The sequence below is a fragment of the Pseudorca crassidens genome, chromosome 15, assembly GCF_039906515.1.
Source record: "Pseudorca crassidens isolate mPseCra1 chromosome 15, mPseCra1.hap1, whole genome shotgun sequence".
In the NCBI taxonomy this organism is placed as follows: domain Eukaryota; kingdom Metazoa; phylum Chordata; class Mammalia; order Artiodactyla; family Delphinidae; genus Pseudorca; species Pseudorca crassidens.
In genome coordinates, this window is record NC_090310.1 from 6,104,819 (window position 1) to 6,125,608 (window position 20,790).

Here is a 20,790-nt window from a genome sequence, read left to right on the forward strand (position 1 = left end):
CTGGAGATAGTAGGGGATTTTCTGCATTTCTTCATTCCCATAAGGTAGACCACGGCACGAGCAAGGCATTCTTAAAACTCCATCCCTGATTTGAGTGAAAATTCACAACATACGCTAAAAAAATAACGCCTGGAGTATCCAAGGATATATGCCACTCAGAGTGGAGTCGGTGAGCCTCATTCATCTTCATCACTTGTAAGACAGTGACTCTTGTGCCTGTCGAAGAGCTTTGCAAACGGATACAAAAACGAGACTATTAAAGATGGGATCCCGAGAGGGTAAGTTGCTTATCTCTAGTGAAAATCTGTGCTTCGCGGCTCCTCTTGCTGCAACCTGTTGGCTTCGGAGTTACTATGAACCTCAAACCCCAGCACCCGGCCCTTCTACCCAATAAATACAGACGTCGCCGTTAAAAAAAAAAAAAAAGGATGGGATCCCCTTGGCTAGAGAGGCCCTGAATAGACGGCTCCTCTCACTTTGCAAGGATGCAGAGCTCCAGCCCCTACTCTCCCCAGCCCGGAGGGGGGACTTTCTCCCGACGCGCTCAGCCTTCCACTGGGGTCGCCGAGGAAACGCCTCCCTGCTCTCCCGCATTCTGATAGGCCCGCAAGACTGAGGCTGTGAAAAGAGTCACGGCCCTATTGGCTGGAGGGCGCGGCCCGCGCGAGGCTTCCTGGGAGATGTAGTCCCTGGAGCCGCTGGGGACTCAGGGGTCTGACCTCAGAGGTTTCGGCCGCCTGAGCTGACGACGGTTGTAAAGCGGTGGGTGTGTCTGGAGACGGGGTGAGGGGAGTGGCGAGGATTCAGGTGAAGAAACCGAAGAGTCCATTAAAGAGAAGTGAGGGTTGCGGGCTAGCAGAAAGGTACGGACGTACTTCGAACTGGGGCGCAGAGCGTTGGGGGTGAGGGAGCGCAAGTTCCACGGCCAATCAGACACTAGCAACTGTTGTCTTAGCAAGCGCTCCGGACACCTAAGACCCCGCCCCCTGCCCCCACTCTAAGAAAAGGGACGGGCTCGGGCTGTTTAAATGGCTGTGGGGTTGGGTGGCGAAGAGGGTGGCTGGGTTTTCTCCCCGGCTCTAGCGTTGTTGTACTTGCGGCTCGGTGGGCGGGGAATGGCCGCGTTACTGGAGGTTGGACTGGGATCCCGGGCCGGCGCCTCATCTCCCCGCCGGTTGGCCCACAGCCCCTCTGGGGCGGGGCCTGGGGCGGGCACTTTCCTCCCGCGGTGAGGCGGGGACCTCCGGGATTCCTAGAGAGGACTCGGAAGTGCTCTCGGGGGTGGGATTTATGGCTCTACCCGCCGGTCAGGGAAAGCTTGGACTTGCTTACTTCCGGCGAAGAAGTGTTGGGAAGTGTCGGCTTCGGCTTTCTCTCTGTTTGTAAGAAGAAACCCGTCTTCCCAGCCTTGGCTGCGGGAGTTTGGTCTTCCAGGGGAGCTCCCCGGGACTGTGGCCTTGAGGAAAGGGAATGGCCTTTGTGTACAGACGAGGGTCCTGTCCCTAACCTTGACCGGGCCGGTTTCCGTGGATCGGGGTCAGGAGCGATTGTGGGCAATCCAGGTGCAAAATCTGTACTTAAAACCTTGGCTCTCTTCGGGACCCATGAAGTTTCCCGTTGGTCTGTCAAGCTATTAGGGATTGAGGGACAGGACCAATTTTGACCATTGTAATGTTTTTGACCTCTGTTCTGACTTAAGTTTGGCTTGTGGTAGAGAGAAGGAGCGGCTGCGTCTGGACTAGTTAGTAAGTCTTGTCTTGTTATTTACATAAAATTCAATGTTCTTCACCACAAAAATTGTATTTCATGAGGCCGTATGTCAGAGTTTTATTGCTCTCCTTTACACTTTTTAAATGTTGGAAATATTCTCCGTTGGTCATTATTTTGTGGGTGGAGTGATGGCTGTCTTGTAATTTTTAAGGAAATTACTCTGTTGGGTGATCATCTTTAGGATAGATGACCTCTTTGTCATCTCTTTGCTAATAACGATTTCCAATATATCAGTAGGTTGCACGCTAAGGAAAGTGTCCTTCAGAAGATCTCAAAGAGCAGAAAACAAGTTTGGTCCGTGTAACCCAGCTTACCTGGAGAGAGATCCCTTTGAGTTGGAATGATAATGACAGGATCTGGGGAAGTTATAGACTTAGACCCTCCCGCGGAGACTTCACCAGAGCAAGAAGACCTTCTGATAGTGAAGGTGGAAGAAGAAGATTGCACCTGGATGAGGGAGTACAATCCGCCCGTGTTTGAGACTTTCTACCAGCGCTTCAAGCACTTCCAGTACCATGAAGCGTCAGGCCCCCGGGAGGCCCTTAGCCAGCTCCGGGTGCTCTGCTGTGAGTGGCTGCGGCCCGAGCTGCACACCAAGGAGCAGATCCTGGAGCTGCTGGTGCTGGAGCAGTTCCTGAGCATCCTGCCTGAAGAGTTCCAGACCTGGGTGAGAGAACATCACCCGGAAAACGGAGAAGAGGCTGTGGCCGTGGTAGAAAATATAGAAAGAGAACTAGAGGAACGCAGACAACAGGTGAGTGAAAGAGGAGACCTTCGGGCAGTGAGGAAGGAGAGGAAGAGAGTTGAGGAGCTGCTGAGCAGGGGTGAGATCCTGAGCGCCCTGGTGCTTCATTCATATTCTTTTGTTCTCCTGGGATTAGGTGCACTGTGGAGATATCCTGCCACTCCAGCAAAGAGAAGCAGTATGCAGTTTGTTAATCTGGAGAAGACAGTCTGCGATTTTATTTCTACTTTAAATTACTGTATTGATTTTTTGAGTGGTGACATAATACAAAATTCAAAATGTACATAAGGTTATAATGAGAAGTAAGTGTCCCTCCCACCCCTAATTCCCCAGCCGCCAGAGTTCTCCTCACCAGAGGCAACCATTGTCCCATGATACCTGTCTATCCTTACAGAGATACACTGTATTCTGTGTATATTAGAGTATATGTGTATGACTTGTTTTTTAAAAAACACAAATGTTTTCACATCATTGTGCACTTCTGCCTCTTGCTTTTTTTCTTATAGTATATCCTGGCTTGTTCTATGTTAGTGCAAAGAGAGCTGCCTCACTCTTTGAAACTGCATTGTGTTCCATTGTATGGATGTACCATAATTTAACTCCTGTTGAAGGCCATTTACAGTGTTCCTTTAGATTGTTTCTGAATCTTTACTGCAACAGACTTTGCTGCAATAAATATCCTTTATATACATCATTAGTTGTAGAATCAAAGCTCAGAAGTCAAATTGTTGGCTCAGAGCCCGTACGCATTGCATTTGTAGTTTGGACAGCTGTTGACAGATTGCTGTCTGCAGAAGTTATACCAGCTTATATGCCCAGCATCCATGTATGAGAGAAATTTTTTGCTTGCAGCCTGATAACACGATGTTATCCAACTTTTTGATTACTGTCAATCTGAAAGATGCAATATTTCTGTGCAATTTTAATATGCATTTTTTCTTATGAGTGAGTTTGATCACTGTACATATTTTAGAAGGCTGTGCATATACCCTTTTCTGTGACCTATCTGTTTATATTAACCTGTTAGAAAAAGTAAGCACTGTGTCTGCCATCTGAGTTGCAAGAGTTATTTTCCCGCTTTGTTGTTTGTCTTTGCTTGTGGAGATTTTTGCTTTGCCGGGTTTTTTTATTTTTATGCAGTCAGTTTAAATCTTTTAATTTATGGTTTCTGGGAATTGTGCCATAATTAGAAAGGCCCTCTCCACTAGAGTATTATAAGAAACTTATCGTTTCTTCCCCACGTTTTTGTTATGGATGTTGTTGTTTTTGTTTTACCCTTTGAAATGATAGCTCCATCTGGAATTCATTTTGGTGTAGGGTGTTTGGTGTGGTTATAGCTTAATTTTTTTTCCAGATGTCTGTCCAGTTGCCCCAGCAACTTGTACAGCAATCCCTTTTTTTTTCCTTCTCTGATTAAAATGCCATCTTGATTACATACCAGATTTTTACATGTATTTGAGTCCATTTCTGGTCTTTTTACTCTATTTTATTGATCTTACTGTCTGTTTACATATGAGTATTTCAATTATCTGAGTTATGTAAAGTGTTTTGGTCAATAGGTCTGCCCTCCCCCTTCCAAATTTTTTTTCAATATATTTTTTTTCCATATGAACTTTAGAATTATTTAGCTTCTACCACTCCAAAAATCCTGTCGGTATTTTTTGCTGGGATTGCATGAAATCGAATGTTAATTTAGGGAGGTTCCGTATCTTTACATTGTTACGTCTTCTCGTCCTTTCTTACTCATTTATCACCTGACTCTGTCTACCTCCCTCTTGTTGCTAGGCTCACATTTCTGAAACTTTAATTTTTTTTTTTTTTTTTTATAGCAAAGAAACAAAAGTCATGGGATCCTAGGTGTACAAGACTTTGAAGCTAGTTAGAGAATTTCCCTCATTCTTCAGAGCCATTGCCCTTCAGTGTAAGGTACCAGTCTCATTATTCTTCCCCTCTGGGTCAGGGGTACTTCAATACTCCAGAACATCCTCAGGCTCTTCAGCTGGGTTAGCTCACTCCATGAGGCAAGAGGACAGCAGAGGGAGTTGCTGGGGACCCGCCGCCAGACCCTGCAGCTGAGCTGAATAATTGTCTTGCAGACCGGAGTGTTTGAACCTTCCTGTTGCTTCTGTCAGGACAAGAAGTAAAGGTTCCTGGTGCCATCTGGTTATTCCTTTTTTAAACCTTTTTGGGACATTAGCGGACAAATCTTTCCCTACTTTTTTATGGTAATAAATATTCAAAATCATAGTTTAAAACAGAAAGCATTTTTAAATGGATGACTTACAGCAGATATTACACATTGACCCCTGTCATTGGGATATGCACCCCATCTGTGGAAGGAGCACAGAGATCATTTCTTGATGGTAGGTCAGGGATCTGAGGCCCAGCGAGGGGGGTTTTCCTGAGGGCCTGCACAGCTCACTGTGTTTGCCTTTCTCTCTGCCTGCCCTCTGTATCCCTGGCATTGTTTCTCACCTTTATCTCCAGGTAGTTCTTGTCTCTAGCAAGCCTTTTCCCAGGCTTTATCCTCTACCCCTCCTCCTTGGTTTCTCTGTCCTACTCTCAGGGGTCCTCAAGGGCTGCTTTGCTTCTTCGTTGCCCAGGAGCCCTTTGACGTACTTGGCATCATCTTAACTCTTGTCCTGAGCAGGTCCACAAGGACAAACACACTTCCGTGTTGAGTCATATTTGCCACAACTGTGCTGCCTCTGCCTCTTAATGTAATACTCCTGTGCCACGTTTTGCCACTACTGGGAGAGTTAAAACTGAAAGTGCTTTGAAACATAAGGGACGGTGGCGGGGTTGGGGAGGGGAGGGCAATTCTATCTCAAAGCTGGATCTTATTACCTGCTAGGATGGCACTGAGCTAGTACCTTCCAGAAGAGGCAGATGTTAGAGACTGGTTGTGTACCCTAGGGTTGTGCAAGAACAAAGGGCAGAAAGACGGAGACACACCGCTCTTGTGGCTGGTCTGTCGTACTTGAACCTGGTCGTCTGGGGCTTTGAGGGTGACTTCCTGTGTCCTGTGTTGACTTTTCCAAGCTCGTTTCTCACTCTCTCCCCCCTTCACTAAACTTGGCCCACACTGGCTTTCTGCCTGAGCGTCTTTGCTTATGTCATTCTGTCTGCCTGGGACACTCCTAACTTTTCCCTCGGCTGGCTTCTTTCCTCTTCCACGTATTGACTTCAGTGATACTTCCTCAGAATAGCCTTCCTTGGCCACCCAGTCTGAAGTAGGTCTCATCTGTCTTGCCTCATGGCACCACTTTCTTCTCCTTTTGCACATATAACACAGTTTGTAACTGTGTATTCATTGGTGTGTCGACATGTCTAATGGAAGTCGTCTTCAACTATAACGTGTTTATGCAGCAGTTGGGTAATTAGTCCTGGCTCGTTGTAGATGCACGTGAAATACTTGGCCAAGGAGTGAATGAAAGAGTAACGTGACCCTGCTGGGCTCCTTCGTAGCCTTTCCTGTAACGTGCTGATTGGTGTGATTGTGGTTGTCAGGTCGTGGCGTGTGCTGAAGTGCTTCCTCCGAAGGTCGTGCCGCCTGGAGCCGGGCCCGAGTCCTTCAGTCACCAACTCCTGCCCGTGGACCCGCAGCCTGAGCACGAGCCGCAGAGGCCTCATCTTCGGGAGGAAAACGGTGAGGATCTGGGCTTCAGTGGAATGGATGTGGACTCCCTGGCCGTGTGGGTAAGCGGTATCTGTAGAGAGACCTGGGGCTGGGCAGCCTCTCCGCAGTCAGTGGATCTGGAGGTTGGGAAAGGGTGGGGGCCTGGAATTGGGTCCCTGGTCAGCTCGCAGGCTGGCTAGGAGTCGTACCAATAACCAGTGTCCTTCGAGAGCTATGCTGCAGATGACGACAGCTCTGAGTACAGGTACTGTTAAAAGATGTACAGAAGTCTTTTACAAAAGTATTATCATGGTTTTGCAACAGTTTTCCAGCTCTACCTCATTCATTTTGTTGTCCTAAGGCTCAGGTAGACAAAGCTCTCCAGTTCCTCACTGCACTTCGCGCTGTTCAGCCATTCATGTGAAATCTGATTTTAAGCCATGCTTCACGAGGACCTGTAGAGCATCTGTTCCCTCTTTCTCTCCTTCCCTCCCTCTTGCCCTCACTGTTATTAACCTGTATGAGATACATCAAGGAAGAAAAGTGGGCAGCTGAGTATCTCATTTATGATGATATATGTCCACAAGTCTAATATCACTAATCAGAAACTCTTGCTATCAGATATATTTTAGAACTTAGAATGTTTCAGATTGAGTAAGAGGATCTGATTTACATACAGTGCACTGCCATCAGGATTTGAAGTGTGACCCCATAATCACACATTAATTTAGTATTTCGGCAGTGAAATGTATGCCTAGTTACAGTAAGTGGATTAAATAAAAACTTCAAATAGCTTCATATCAGTTCTGGTCAGGTTTTGCTGTCAAATTAGTTCAATGGCCAAGTTAATGAAAAACAAAAAAACTTTTGGTATTTAAAGCTTTGGGATTTCGGAATGTGGAGAAGGAATTGTGAACTCGAATTTCCTGTTTGGCCCCAGCCTTTCTTCCGGGCTCCTCATAGTGGTTGGCCTTGAAGTCTCACTGCTCTAAGCATTTCCAGCTTTCCTTTCACTGTGGTAACAGTAACTATTACTTATGTGGTGTTTACTACGTGTCAGGAGCTGTTCTAAACTGCTTTACGTGTATGAACTCATTTAACCCTCAGTGTAGTACCAGGAAAAACAGTCTTCACCATTTAACATCTGGGGCCAATGGGTCCTTTCTATTTTTTTTTTTAATATTTTTAAGTCATTTTATGAATACTTACAGAAGAATCAAAAGATAATGAAAAATCTTAAAGAAACTTTAGTAAGAATTAAACCTCTTTGTATCAAGTATGTTTTGATAATATAAAAATCATAAAAAAATGAGAGAATACTGTCACTCAATACCACCCCTTTAGCAAAATGAATATGTCCTTTTAGCAAGATGGGATGGTCCAGAATCTTGTTGCAAAATATTACGTGATGAAGTCCTTCCTGTTGAATGATCGGTTAAGGTGTCATAGCTCCTTTTTGGAATTAGAAATGTAGTGTTTATCATTGTTTCTTGAGTGTGGGAAGATTCATCTAGGATATTGTCATTGGCAGACTCTGTCAGTTTTCTCCTATGCCTTCAGTTTCATACTTTCTTTAGCACACTGCTCTCTGTGTCATCTTCTCATTCACCTACGAGTAGTGAAATGTCTTCCACGGCACATTTTCTTCTCTTTGTCGATATGGGTGGGTGGAAAGTGAGAAATTCTGAATTCTCGACTGTGGTCAATGAAAGCTAAAAACAGGTGTCAACAGCCTTAAACCTTCTCGAAGATGATGCAGAACTCTGGGGAATGTACTTAATACTTTGAGAACAGTGAAGAACAATGGTTTATTTCACTATTGCCTGATCCTGAATATTTCTTTTATTCTCCCATTTTCTTATAATTTTAGTCTTTTCGTGCTAACATTAAGACTCATTAATGAATAATTAGTAAAAATGAAATAATTCCTAGGATGATGAACTAGAAGAGTGCTTCATGGTACAGGAGATAGAAGATCATTCAGATCCCAAAATGTATCCTAGATTTGTAAAAAGTTCCAATGGATCCGTATGGAAATTACAAAATAAGAGTTTTCTTTTATTTTTTAATAATACTAACATTTTCTTTTTGTTCTTCAGAAGATCTCTAAAAGAATAAAAGTCATGTCATTCTAGTCTTTAAAAATAGTTGAAACTGTCCAAAAAAAGAGAACCCCCAAACCCAGAATTGTACCTAGTAGACCTAGCTGGCATTCCAAGGGTTAATGCCCACAGTAACCCCATGGACTAGGTATTATTGTTATTCTCATATTAGAAATTAAGAAGCTGAGGCCCTCAGAGGTTAAATAATTTGTTCAAAGTCCCAAAGCTATTACACGGCAGAGCTGGGATGTTACCCCAGGCAGTCTGGCTGTAAGTCTGCACGTTTACCCCATGCTGAGCTGCACTGCCTGCTTTACCTCCAGGCTCTCCCAGCGCAGAACCGTGTCCCCTTCTGATCACTGTCATCTTCCTTCACACGCAGAGTCTCGTCTTTGCTCCCTCAGTGGTGCTTCTCTTCTCTGCCCTGTTAGCCAGACCCTGGCCACGTTCCTTATTCCAACAAAAGGGTTGGTTTGGGTTGGTTTGTTTTACACCCTGGAAGATGCTGCATCCTTCGTGCCTCTGCTGGCACCGAGAGCTGGCTTTCCATCTCTGGGACTCATTTGATCTTGAGAGGGCCGAAGTTGTTTATTTAAAAGTTAGAAACAACAGGTTTCACAGGAACTTCAAAAAAAATAAGTGGGATTATTTAGAATGTAATTATTCTCATTATTCCAATTATGACTGGAACATAATTACTGTTTGTGTATAGACTATGTTCATCCCTCTCTTTCACGTCTTACTTTGACTGTAACCACACTCCTGGGTTCAGATCCCGTGTCTGTTTTCGGCTTTCATTTCTAACCACGATCTCCTCTATTGTGGGTCTTTGCTCCTTACTTCCCAGTCCTTGGACACTAGCAAGCTACATATGCACATACATCTCTGGGACCGGGGACACCATAGAAAGGTCTAAATCGTCGTGTTAAAGGTTGATACCAGGTGGATCTCCAAGTCAGGGTGCATGTAGACAGATCCGGATGCACCATGAATCTTGGACAGAGGAGAGCAGAGGTGAGAGCAGAGGGTCAAATGTTCACTAGCATCTAGAGACCAGACCCTCCGGGCCTTGCACATGTGATTCACTCTACCCAGAAAGCACCCTCATCCCGCCTCATCCCACCCCACCCCTGCTTCCAGAGTCACTTCCTGTGGAAGGGCTTTCCGGGTGCTCCCACCTCCTGCTCTCCACTCTGTAGATGCCCCTGCCTCTGTGTTCCTGCAGGAACTTGGGTGAACTTTGAGGATAATACTCTTTACCCTGTGCCAGGAGTAAAGCTTCCATGTCTGCCTTCCCCATCAGACGGTGAGGTTTTGGAAGGCAGGAATTGTTTTCTCTGCCTATTCTTAGAACACACAGAGTAGACTTAATACAAGCTAGTTGGCTGACTATAAACCAACCGCAGTCATTTTTTGAAGGGAGAGAACGTGAACTAAGGCCTTGCTGATCAAAGTGAGGTCCGAAGTGCTGCAGCACCACCAGCATCACCTTCGAGCTTGTTAGAAATGCAGAACATGGGGGCTGCCCTGGAACACCTGAGGCAGAGTCTGCCCTGTACCAAGACCCCCGGGGGATTTGTTTGCACATTAGAGCTTGGGAAGCCCTGGCTCTAGGCAGCGCTTCAGCTTCACGGAAGAGTGGGCCTTTGGAGGTTCTTTGAGGTGACTAGGTTTGACCTGGGCAGAGCAGAGAGCATCCTTTATAGGGGAATGGTACCATCCCCAGTCGGCAGCAGGATTCGCCTGACCAACACAGGGAGTCTAGTTTTTCTCAGGGGAAGGGTGAGTATAGGGTAGGTGTGGGGGGCCCAGAATGTAGAGTGTTTTGAAGGCTGAGCAGAAGAATTTGGTCTTGATGCCACAGGGCGCCGTTGTGGATTCTTGAGCAAAAAGCGGAACATGATGGCAATTGGAACTGGGTAGAGGGATTCTCACTGACACCTCTTTTTCTCCCCCCCTCAGCCCTTCCTGCTCTCCAAGTTCCCTCCCTTCCCCTGAAGGACAGCCAGGAGCTGACAGCCTCACTTCTCTCAGCTGGGCCCCAGGTGAGCCGGTGTCCCTGTGCCCACATTGAGGATCCACGTCTGATTTTGGACAAGTAGCTGCCTTAAGCCTGAGTCTTTATCAGGGTTCTGTCTCTTTAACCAGAGACCGGGCCCATCTTGGGTTTGTGCTTTTCTGTCTTTTTCTGTTCTGCTCCCCCACCCTCTGTGAAGCACAGTCCCTCCCCTTTTTCTTTCCTTAAGGCTCCCAGTTCCTCCCCTCGCTCCAAATTTGAACCTAGGGAATGGGAATTTAGTGGAGATCTCGTGTTTCAGAAGTTGGTGAAAATTGAAGATGTGGCTGACGTGGCTGTATCCTTCATCCTGGAGGAATGGGGACATTTGGACCAGTCCCAGAAGTCCCTCTATAGGGATGACAGGAAGGAGAATTATGGGAGTATTACTTCCATGGGTAAGAATGATTTCGTCTGCATGGATTAGGACATCTTCATTTTGTTATTAAGAATATTTATAGCACATCCTGTAAAGGCATGTATGTTTTAATCACTGTGACTTTGCGTATTTTTTTTTGTCTGTGAAAGAGTATATCACCCTTCTCTCTTTTTTTCTTTTTTTCTTTCTTTTTTTCTTATTCAGCTTATTCTGATTATCTCCATCATAATAAGAGTAAGATTGAGGACTGATAATGCTTTGGGGATAGTATTTGCAATCCAGCAAATGTTATATTTAGCTTAAGACTAACAGGATTGGATCTTAACAGAGTTGTAGTAGTGATTGTACTCTGTTCCTTGACAAACTGAATCATTGTTAACTGAATAATTCTCATTTGTGAAAGCATCTCAGACTTTGCTGAATAACCGTTCATTGAAGTAGTTATTACAGTGTCTCAATAGCATTCATTCTTTTCCTTTCCTCTCATGCATGGGTGGCAACTTGTTCACTCTATTACCATTCTCACATCACCGGTACTTGTTTTATGATGTTTGCCTTGGCATCTGCATTTTACATGTCTTATCCCTTCTTGAATTTTGCACCCCAGATAAGATTTTGAACCTATTTCTAAGTTATGATCTTGGAAACTAATATTTGATTGTGCTGCCTGGAGCAATTGTGAAAAATCTCAGCACTGTGGCAGACATTTTGAAGCTTATGAATTTTATCTTCTTTTGAGTGAATTCTTTTGGAAGAATCACTGTCAAGCACACTATCAAGCACACTATCGATCACTATCAAGTAGACTTTAGATGGAATACATATACTCTAATGCCAAATTTCTTTTGAAAAACATTATCTCAGTTTGTATCGTTAAGGGTTTAGTTCACTCACAGGCTTTTATTTAAAAAGTAAAATTGACTTCTCTCTCAAATTTTCTATTTCCTTTATTATTGTTGGTATATATTTGTGTTTTCTTAGGTTTATTTGCATATGCCCTCTGCTTGTTTATCTATTGGGATTTTAGTGGTGGTCTCAAGGAATTATTTATGTAGTATAAATATTATCATATTTAATGCAAATTTTTTTCATTCTCTTTTAAAATTAATTTCAAATACCTTTCTTGTCTGATTTGAGTTGATTAGTATTGTTTTATCTTTTTCAATTACTTTATAGGTATTTAATGGGTTTCAGAGTTGCAGAACTTGGCGCAGTTTTTCTGTACCATTCTCCAAGGGGTTTTGAATTGTTACTTTCTGTTTTTTTTTTTTTTGGCCGCACCGCGCGGCATGCAGAACTTCCCAGCCCAGGGATCAAACCCGCTCCCGCTGCCATGCAAGCGCGGAGTCTTAACCACTGGACCGCCAGGGAAGTCCTGATTTTTTTTTTTCTCATTATTCATCTTTTTCTTACAATATCTTTACAACTTGAGTAAACTCTTCTACACTAAGAACATGTTCAGTGGTTTCTGCCTCTTCAGCTTCTCTGGGAAGACCACATTTGAGAATTTTCATCCTGTGGGTTCCTAACAGCATCAGAGATGGTCACGATTTTTAAAGTATCCATCAAATTTAGAAGTGAGATTTTTAAAAATTAGTGAATGAATCGTGGAGACAGCCGTTTCAATGGAGTGGCTGGGAAGTTGGAGAACAAGAGACAGTTTCTTGGAAGATTGCACAGGAGAGAATTTGAGAAAGCTATTGTAGATAAACTTTCAAGAACATTGTCTGTGAAGGCGAAGCAAAAGAGGGCTGGTCACCGACAGCGTACCTGGTGTAGATGGATGGTTGGGTTTTGTATGTTGTCTTTGTTAACGGGAGAAGTTTTAAGCACACTGAAATGTCACTGGGCGAGGGCTGGTGGGGAGTGAGTATGAAATGCTAGAGTGAGGAAGAGCAGATAATTGGTGCAGGGAGGTCCCTGGAAAACAGAATGGCCTGGTGAGGCCCCTTCGGAGGAAAGCTTGACCTCGGTGAGGGGGAGGGTCAGCTCTTCCGCTGTGAGGCAAGGGGAGGACGGGAGAATCAGGCTGCCAGCACGCTGACATTTGTGGTTGTAGGATGTCCAAGGAGGTCTTGACTGGATAGTTTAGACTCTCCCTGGAATAGGAGACAGAGTCACCTGTTGCGAGTGACCAGGTGATGGAGTGGGTGGTGGAGCAGAGGTTTGAGTGCAGCGAGGACTTTGGTTCGCACGCACGTGGTAAAAATTATCCGAATAGTTTAAGTGGGTTTAAAGTGAGAAGTGAGTCTCCCGACCCTCAGTCCCTCCGTTTCCCGCACAGAGGCAGCGACAGTTAGTTAAGCTTCCTGATTGCATCTCTAGACACAGTCTGTGTGTAGACAAGTTTGTGCCAGAACACTCCTTTATTTTTAAATACAGTGATCTGTCTTGGAGATCACGATGAAGACGTTTTGATGTAGCTGCTGAGAAGAATGAGTGGGAAACTAGCCAGCCTTAGAAATGTAGGATGCCAGTGTGGGGTACCAGTGAGGTTGAAAAGCGTGAATTTGTAAAGCACCGAATCTGCTGATTGGGTGTTTTGGAACCAACTCCCTCCTCACCCCCCCGCCCCCAATGCATTACTAAGCAGCCGGGCATAGTGTTGAACAAGGAACACAGCTCTCTGTCAAACATACACATAAATCAGGAGAATCAACAGAAAGCTCCTCATGTACTCAGAGAAGGGGAGGGGAAAGAGGAAAAAAAAAAACCTGTAAGCCAACTGGTATCTCAACCTGTATCATCACCTTCTCTGGAAACGGGCGATTGTGAATAGTCCCAAAGAGATACATGGAGCTCATGTGGTTTTTTTCAAATTCACCCCTGGAAAAAGAAAGCCATGAGCTTATTTGCCTTGCTGAACGGGAGAGAGCTCTAATAAGAATAAAATGTGTGGACATAAGTAAATGAGAATAAAAGAAAAAGAAATACTGTGATAGCTGAGATTACTTGCCTAGTTAAATGCAGGAGGAAAAAACATCTAAAAAGTTTGGTTTTGTGATAGAGTTCTTTTGTTTATATGTTTGTTTCCACTCTTAAAATGTCTTTTTAGGAAGAGAATTAAGTAAAAATAGTTAGAAAATAAATTTAAAGTTGCCTTCATGGTACAAGAGTTACAACTTCTTGCTATATCAAAAAAAGGATAGTAATAGTAACTCTCTCAAAGGGTCATTGTAAGGATTAAATGCCATAAAACTGAAAAGCACTGGAAGGCATAGTGCCTGGTCCATAGTACACACTCTGCAAACATGAGTGCTTAATACCATTTTTATGTAATGTTTGAAAACTACTTTTCTTTCTACAAAACAGCCTTACTGGAAAGTTCTCAGTAGGCCATGATCTATCTATCCTTTAAAAAGCATTCCCTATTTTTTGTTAACTACTGAAGGTTTGTCCTTGCAAACTATATTAAATGTCAGAGTTTTGAGTGAAATACATGCTGCTGATCCAGTTACACAGGGAACCGATTGCAGCCTCTTAAATGTCTCTGTTCATCAATGACCACTGAGTGGTGAGCTAGCTCTCGACAGTTGTAGGACTTCTCTGGGTACAGAAAGAACGCCTTTTCCCCTTTAGACTAATTCACACCAAACTGAGATTCTTTGGGGATTGAAAAAGCTAGAAAGATCCTCTTTCTTCTCCAGGCTATGAATAAACAAGAAGAGGAAGGTGAGGACTGGGTTAGCTGCATCACCCAGTATCAGATTTTACTGAGAACAGTTGACATGGCACAGGTGTTCCCAAACAGGTACTGTACGGATGTACTGTACCCAGAGGATGTGATTGTCATTAAATGGAATGACTGCTCTCCCAGTCGCATCCCCTTGAACCATTCTTGCCGGCTTTGTCTTCCCTAACCTGCCTCAGTTTCCTGCTTCAGTGTTCTTCATCCTATCCCTGTATTGTGAAGTCATTTTGCAGATGGCTTTACAAAGTCACGCCTTGCTTGCACGTGTTGGTTTCATGTAATTATCCGCTATTTCTGAATGCGGGGAATAAGCTAACGTTTCCATTTTCCCTCTATTATCTCAGATTACGAGTCCAGGAACGACAATGTGGAACTGATAGTAAAGCAGATTTCTGATGAAGCCGAATCGCCCTGGATGACCTCAGGAAGCCCTGAAAGAAATGTCCCCCCGAGTCAAGAGTTTGGAGGAGTTAGCGACCCTCACAGCGTGGTAGAAAGGTGGCAGGTCAACCCCCCCATGGGGAAATCAAGGCAGACCCCTTCCCAGAAAAGAGACCTCAGTGCCATCACAGACGTGAACCGGAAGCCAAACACCAACGGCGAGAGAGGGCACCGATGTAACGACTGCGGGAAATTTTTCCTTCAGGCCTCCAACTTCATCCAGCACCGGCGAATCCACACGGGAGAGAAACCGTTTAAGTGCGGGGAGTGTGGGAAAAGCTATAACCAGCGCGTGCACCTCACCCAGCACCAGCGTGTGCACACCGGCGAGAAGCCTTACAAGTGCCAGGTGTGCGGGAAGGCCTTCCGTGTCAGCTCACACCTGGTCCAGCATCACAGCGTGCACAGCGGGGAGAGGCCCTACGGCTGCCCCGAGTGCGGGAAGAGCTTCGGGCGCCACTCCCACCTGATCGAGCACCTCAAGCGCCACTTCAGAGAGAAATCCCAAAGATGTAGGTGTGAGCAGTTTGTCTTCGGAGCATAAACGAGGCAGAAATTGCCTTATCAGCTTAGAACTATCGGACAGATGGGTGGTGGTCCTGGCAGCAGTGGCAGGAAGGGACAAAGAGTTACCGTCTATTTTATTATCACGTACTTTATGGGGTTTTTTAAATTCTTATTTTTTTTACTGAAGATAGTTGATTTACAGTGTTGTGTTAATGACAGCTGTGCAGCCGAGATTCAGTTATGCATATATATACTTCTCTTTTTGAGATTCTCTTCCATTATGGTTTATCATAGGATATTGAATATAATTCTCTGTGCTCTACAGTAGGCCCTTGTTATTTATCCGTTCTTTACATAATAGTTTGCATCTGCTGATCCCAACCTCCCAGTCCTTCCCTCCCCCACCCCCCTCCACCTTGGCAACCACCAGCCTGTTCTCTATGTCTGTATCACCTGTACTTTAATTAATTGTCAGATTAGTTGGCAAAACTCTATGCCCTCCCCACCATCCCCACAACTTCTCTTTCCCCAGAGGTGCTGCTCTCAGCAATCTTACCTGTTTCTTCTGATAATTCCACATTTTAAAATAATACGGCTGTTGCTTGACCCATGAATTTTAGACATTATCTGTTGACTCTCTATTTCGTAAGTGAGGACTTTGGCTCTCTTACATGCTTCTTCCCTCTTCCCCCTTTTCCCAATTTAGTTATTTCACTTACTTTAAAATGCTAAAGTAATAATAGTATGGTTGACCCTTGAAGAGCAGAGGGATTAGGGGTGCTGACCCCCTCGCAGTCCAAAATCCACATGTAACTTTACAGTCAGCCTTCCGTATTGCTGTTTCACATCCTTGGATTCAACCAACTGTGGGTTGTGTAGGACTGTAGTACATATTTATTGAAAAATATCTGCATATGAGCGGACCTTTGCAGTTCAAACCCGTGTTGTTCAAGGGTCAACTGTACCGGAAGTTTGGGGGAAAGAAAGTGGGAGGGGAAAAAAATCACCCATAATCCCACCATCCTAACTAGTAGAACTGTTATTACTTAGTGTGCCTCCATTTTTTTTATAAGCCTTTTTTATATAGGGCTACTCATAGGGTGCAATCAAATATTAGACACACACATTTTCCAGCGTTGCTTGGCCCTCCTGTTTGTTATTTTTGACAACCCGGCATTGTGTAGAAACATCATGGTCTACTCAACTGTTCCCCAGCTGAAATTCTAATTTTTTTTCTCTTTTGTCCTGATAACTGTGCTTATGCCTTGTTCGCTACTTGGGAATATTTCCTTATAATAGATGCCCAGAAGTGGGACTAGTGGATGAAAGGTCAAGGACATTTTTATGGTTCTTGATACATATGGCCAAATTGCTTTTTAAAACAATTATACCACATATGAGAGTATCAGTTGTACTAAATTTCTTCCAGGACTATCAAACTTTTTTTGTTGTTGTTAGCAAATTGTGTAAGCAGAAGAGAATTCTTTGCTGTATTCATTTTCAGTAATTTAGTTATGAATCAGGCTGAGTAATTTTCCTGCTGGTACTTATTTTTTTATCTGCTCACATGACTTCTGTAAGGATAAGATCACTGTAAACTGTGCTGTGAACTTAAAGGCTTTTATTAATATTCTTCAGAAAACTCGAAGACTGGCCAAAGTGTTTATTTTTAAATTATGCCTTTGGTGTCCCCAAGCCCAGCTACTTGTCATTCACATTAACAGCTGCTGTCACCTATTCCAACATGGAATAGGAGCTTATGAAGCTCATGGTGTCTTTATGGCCTGGGTCGAGCTCAGCTGTCTCCTCAGCCAGTTTGATCCCATTCTCCTTGGTGACTGCCTCTTGGGGGAAATCCATCCAATAGCACTCCGAACCTGGGAAGCAGCTGCTTTAAAATAGGATCTTTTATATCTTCCCTGTAATTGTTCTTCGGCCTAGTTTCCTAGTTAATACTTCCCCCATTTTTTTGATCGAGGGAGGGATACTTTGTGTGCTCATCCAGCTGTATTTATGGAGTGCCTCCAGTGCTAGGTGCTTGGGATTCAGCAGGAAGCAGAACAGACACTGCTCGTGCCCTCGTGGAGCTGACGGTCTGATGGGAGGAGCATTCCCAAAGAAGTGTCGGGTGCCCTGGGAGGGAAAAGGAAGCTGGGGTGTTGGCTAAGGGCATAGAGCAAAGGTTGATGTGTCACGCATCGTATTGACAATATTTTCTACTGGCTCATTTCTCTTTTTTCCTGGCTCCCAGTCAGGTATTCTTCCAACTCTGTATCCTCTTCATACTCCTTTCTTCTAGTTTTCATCAGTTCTCACTGTTCACTTGTGTATCTTCATTTTTTAAATTTATTTTTTATTAAAAAATTGTGTTTTGGCTGCTGCCACGCAGTTTGCAGGATCTTAGTTCCCCGAACAGGGGATTGAACCTGGGCCCACGGCAATGAAGGCACGGAGTCCTAACCACTGGACTGCCAGGGAACTCCCCACTTGTGTATCTTTGTTCTGTCTCATCTGTCTCCCTGACTCCACATTTCCTACCTCCTCTCCCATTTCAGAATTCCCTTCTCTCTTTCCTATTTAATAAAAGTGTCTGGCTTTCCCCTGTGATCGCCTAACCTCAGTCGTTCTCACCACCCTCCCGAGTAAGCTTTCTCTTCATTTTGTTCTTTTCACTGAACAGACACCGAAAGGTTCTTTTCTGTTAACATCAAGCACGTCCATGCACCCTTCACCCCGCCTTTGTTACTCCTATTACCTCGTAGTTTCATTTGATTATCCTCTTTTGCCTGATAGTTTATTTTTCTTCTGTAAAAGAACTGATAACATTTGTGTTTCCTCTTTATCTTTTCAGGCAATGATAAAAGGAGTAAGAATACAAAATTGAATGTTAAGAAGAAAATTTCAGAATTTTCAGAAGCAGACATGGAACCAACAGGAATAATCCCAAGAAATGTTTCTCAGGTTCAAGATTTTGGAGAAGGCCATGAACACCAGGGCAAATTGGATAGAAAGCAGGGAATTCCCATGAAAGAGATACTAGGACAGCCCTCTTCAAAGAGGATGAATTTCAGCGAAGTCACGTATGTCCACAAAAAGTCCTCCACCGGAGAGAGACCGCATAAATGTAACGAATGTGGGAAAAGCTTTATTCAGAGTGCACATCTTATCCAGCATCAGCGAATACACACCGGGGAGAAACCATTTAGGTGTGACGAGTGTGGGAAAAGCTACAATCAGCGTGTACACCTAACTCAGCATCAGCGGGTCCACACTGGGGAGAAGCCCTACACCTGTCCCTTGTGTGGGAAAGCATTCAGAGTGAGGTCCCACCTTGTTCAGCACCAGAGTGTGCACAGTGGGGAGAGGCCCTTTAAGTGTAATGAGTGCGGGAAAGGCTTTGGGAGACGTTCACACCTTGCTGGGCATCTCAGGCTCCACTCGAGAGAGAAATCCCATCAGTGTCATGAATGTGGAGAAATCTTTTTTCAGTATGTTAGCCTCATTGAACACCAGGTGCTCCACATGGGCCAGAAAAATGAACAAAATAGCATCCGTGGGGAAGCGTACAGCTGGAACTTAACGGTGATTGAGGATAAGAAGGTTGAGTTGCAAGAGCAGCCTTATAAGTGTGATGTGTGTGGCAAAGCCTTTCATTACAGTTCAGAGCTCATTCAGCATTACAGAACTCATACCGCAGAGAAAACCTATAAATGGGATATGTGTAGAGAAAGCGTTGGCCAGTGTTCCCACACAAAACAACATCCCAAAAGCTATTCCAACCTGAAAGCCCATCAATGTAACGAATGTGGCAGAGGCTTTGCTCTGAAGGCACATCTTAATCAACATCAGAGGATCCATACTGGTGAGAAACCCTTTCAATGTAAAGAATGCGGAATGAGTTTCAGTTGGAGTTGTAGCCTCTTTAAACATCTGAGAAGTCACGAGAGGACAGATCCCATAAATACCTTAAGTGTCTAGAGGTTTCTATTGTAGAACAGCTCTTACACGATTTTAGAGAAGCCTTCCTGAAGACAAACCCTACTCCTATAACGAATGTAATAACTTCAAGCATCTCCTCCAACTTAACCATCAAACCTATGGATCTGTTGAGATCCTTCAGTTAGAACTTAGGACACTGGAGCATCCACAGCAGATAGATAGCTGCTTTTCCACTGAGAAATGCGTTCGTTTGCATCTTCAAGCTTGAGAGTCTAGACAGGAGAGAACCCAAGGATACAGTGGACGAAGGGAAGCCTTCAGATGGCACTCATTCTTCGTGCGACTCTCAGAACGTTGACAGTGGGAAAAGCCTCACAAATGCAGTAGGAATAAGCTTCATTTGTAGTTTCTGCCTTGTTTGACAGCTTATCTATTCAGGGAAGAGCGCAGTGAAAGAAAGAACCCTTCAGCATGATCTTGGTTTGGGTACCTCAGCAATGAACCTTTTCTAGATGTGATGCCAGCCACTGGAGTGCTCCAGGCGACATTCTCATCTTGAGTATTAAACCTTTTCAAAAGAAATTGACTTAAGGTATTTCTATTTTGGCAAAATTGAGGTTCAGAGGCTGGATGGTATGTGTTCTCGCTGCCTTATTCAACCTACAACTTCTCCATGAAACACACTCTACCTTTTTGTTTTATCTTGATTCTCCTGGCATCATGGTTAGCTAGTAGAAAAGAGAAGTTAAGTTTGTAAATTCAGGAGAAACTGTGTTGGTCAGTCACAGCCTGGGGAGAGGGGAGCGGGACCTTAGGGGAATAGAGAAGAGAAGACGGGCCAGACTGTGGACTGGTTATTCTGTTACCCACAAGAATGAGGGCAGCTATGTCCATAGAAGGAATTGGACCAAGTTGAATCAAGAATTGTCCAAGCAGTAGATGTACCAACTCCCAGTTGCCCGGGAGATAGATCTCCCCCATAGGATAATAGCATAGAGAAGGAGTTTCAACTTGAGTTGCAGCTGGATTTGAAAGTAAACATTAGTAGATGCAGGGAGGTCCTGGTCTGGTGAGCCCTGCCTGTGGGAAGGTCTGGGTAGGGGTTGTGGGGGAAGGATGATGACATGGAAAAGAGGGTAAACTTGAGCCTGTTTGCTAGAGAGAGGGAGAGGCGCTTCTGGGCGCCACCGAAGTCCTGCTTCTGCTGGCTGCCTGGCTTACAAATAAACACCCAATAAATACCTGTTGATTTTGTGTGCTGTACACTGGTACCTGGTCCAGATCCCCTTTACCAGGCTGCCATACCCATCCCCCAGCTGCTTTGAGTTTTGTCTGCCAAGTGCTCACAGCTCATCCTGTTCTCCGGAGACTCTGAGGGAATTGCCCTCAGGTGATCAGAGCTGCCCCATCCAGGAGTTAGCTGTCCTCCCCACCCCCTAGCCAATGACGGATTGATATGGGGGTACAAAGGGCTGATTCACGTGCCTCAAGGTGGGAAATTGGTGCAGTTTATGCTTCAGACGCACCCATTGTGGATCAGG

At 44.5% G+C, this 20,790-nt stretch overlaps 1 protein-coding gene across 8 annotated transcripts; it reads left to right on the plus strand.

The window, feature by feature from the left end:
* The first annotated feature begins 681 nt into the window (after positions 1-681).
* Positions 682-20,503, plus strand: ZKSCAN5 (zinc finger with KRAB and SCAN domains 5). Of its 8 annotated transcripts, none has more exons than XM_067705629.1 (7): positions 682-762; positions 2,008-2,524; positions 6,026-6,164; positions 10,199-10,281; positions 10,483-10,690; positions 14,707-15,315; positions 18,162-20,503. In XM_067705629.1, the coding sequence occupies exons 2-7, from the start codon at positions 2,111-2,113 to the stop codon at positions 19,286-19,288; spliced, it is 2,580 nt and encodes an 859-aa protein (XP_067561730.1). In that variant the 5' UTR covers positions 682-762; positions 2,008-2,110; the 3' UTR covers positions 19,289-20,503. The 8 variants fall into 8 exon arrangements, with proteins under 8 accessions (XP_067561730.1, XP_067561728.1, XP_067561729.1 ...); XM_067705627.1 differs by having other exon boundaries at positions 732-863; positions 2,005-2,524; XM_067705628.1 differs by having other exon boundaries at positions 733-863.
* Positions 20,504-20,790: the final 287 nt, after the last annotated feature.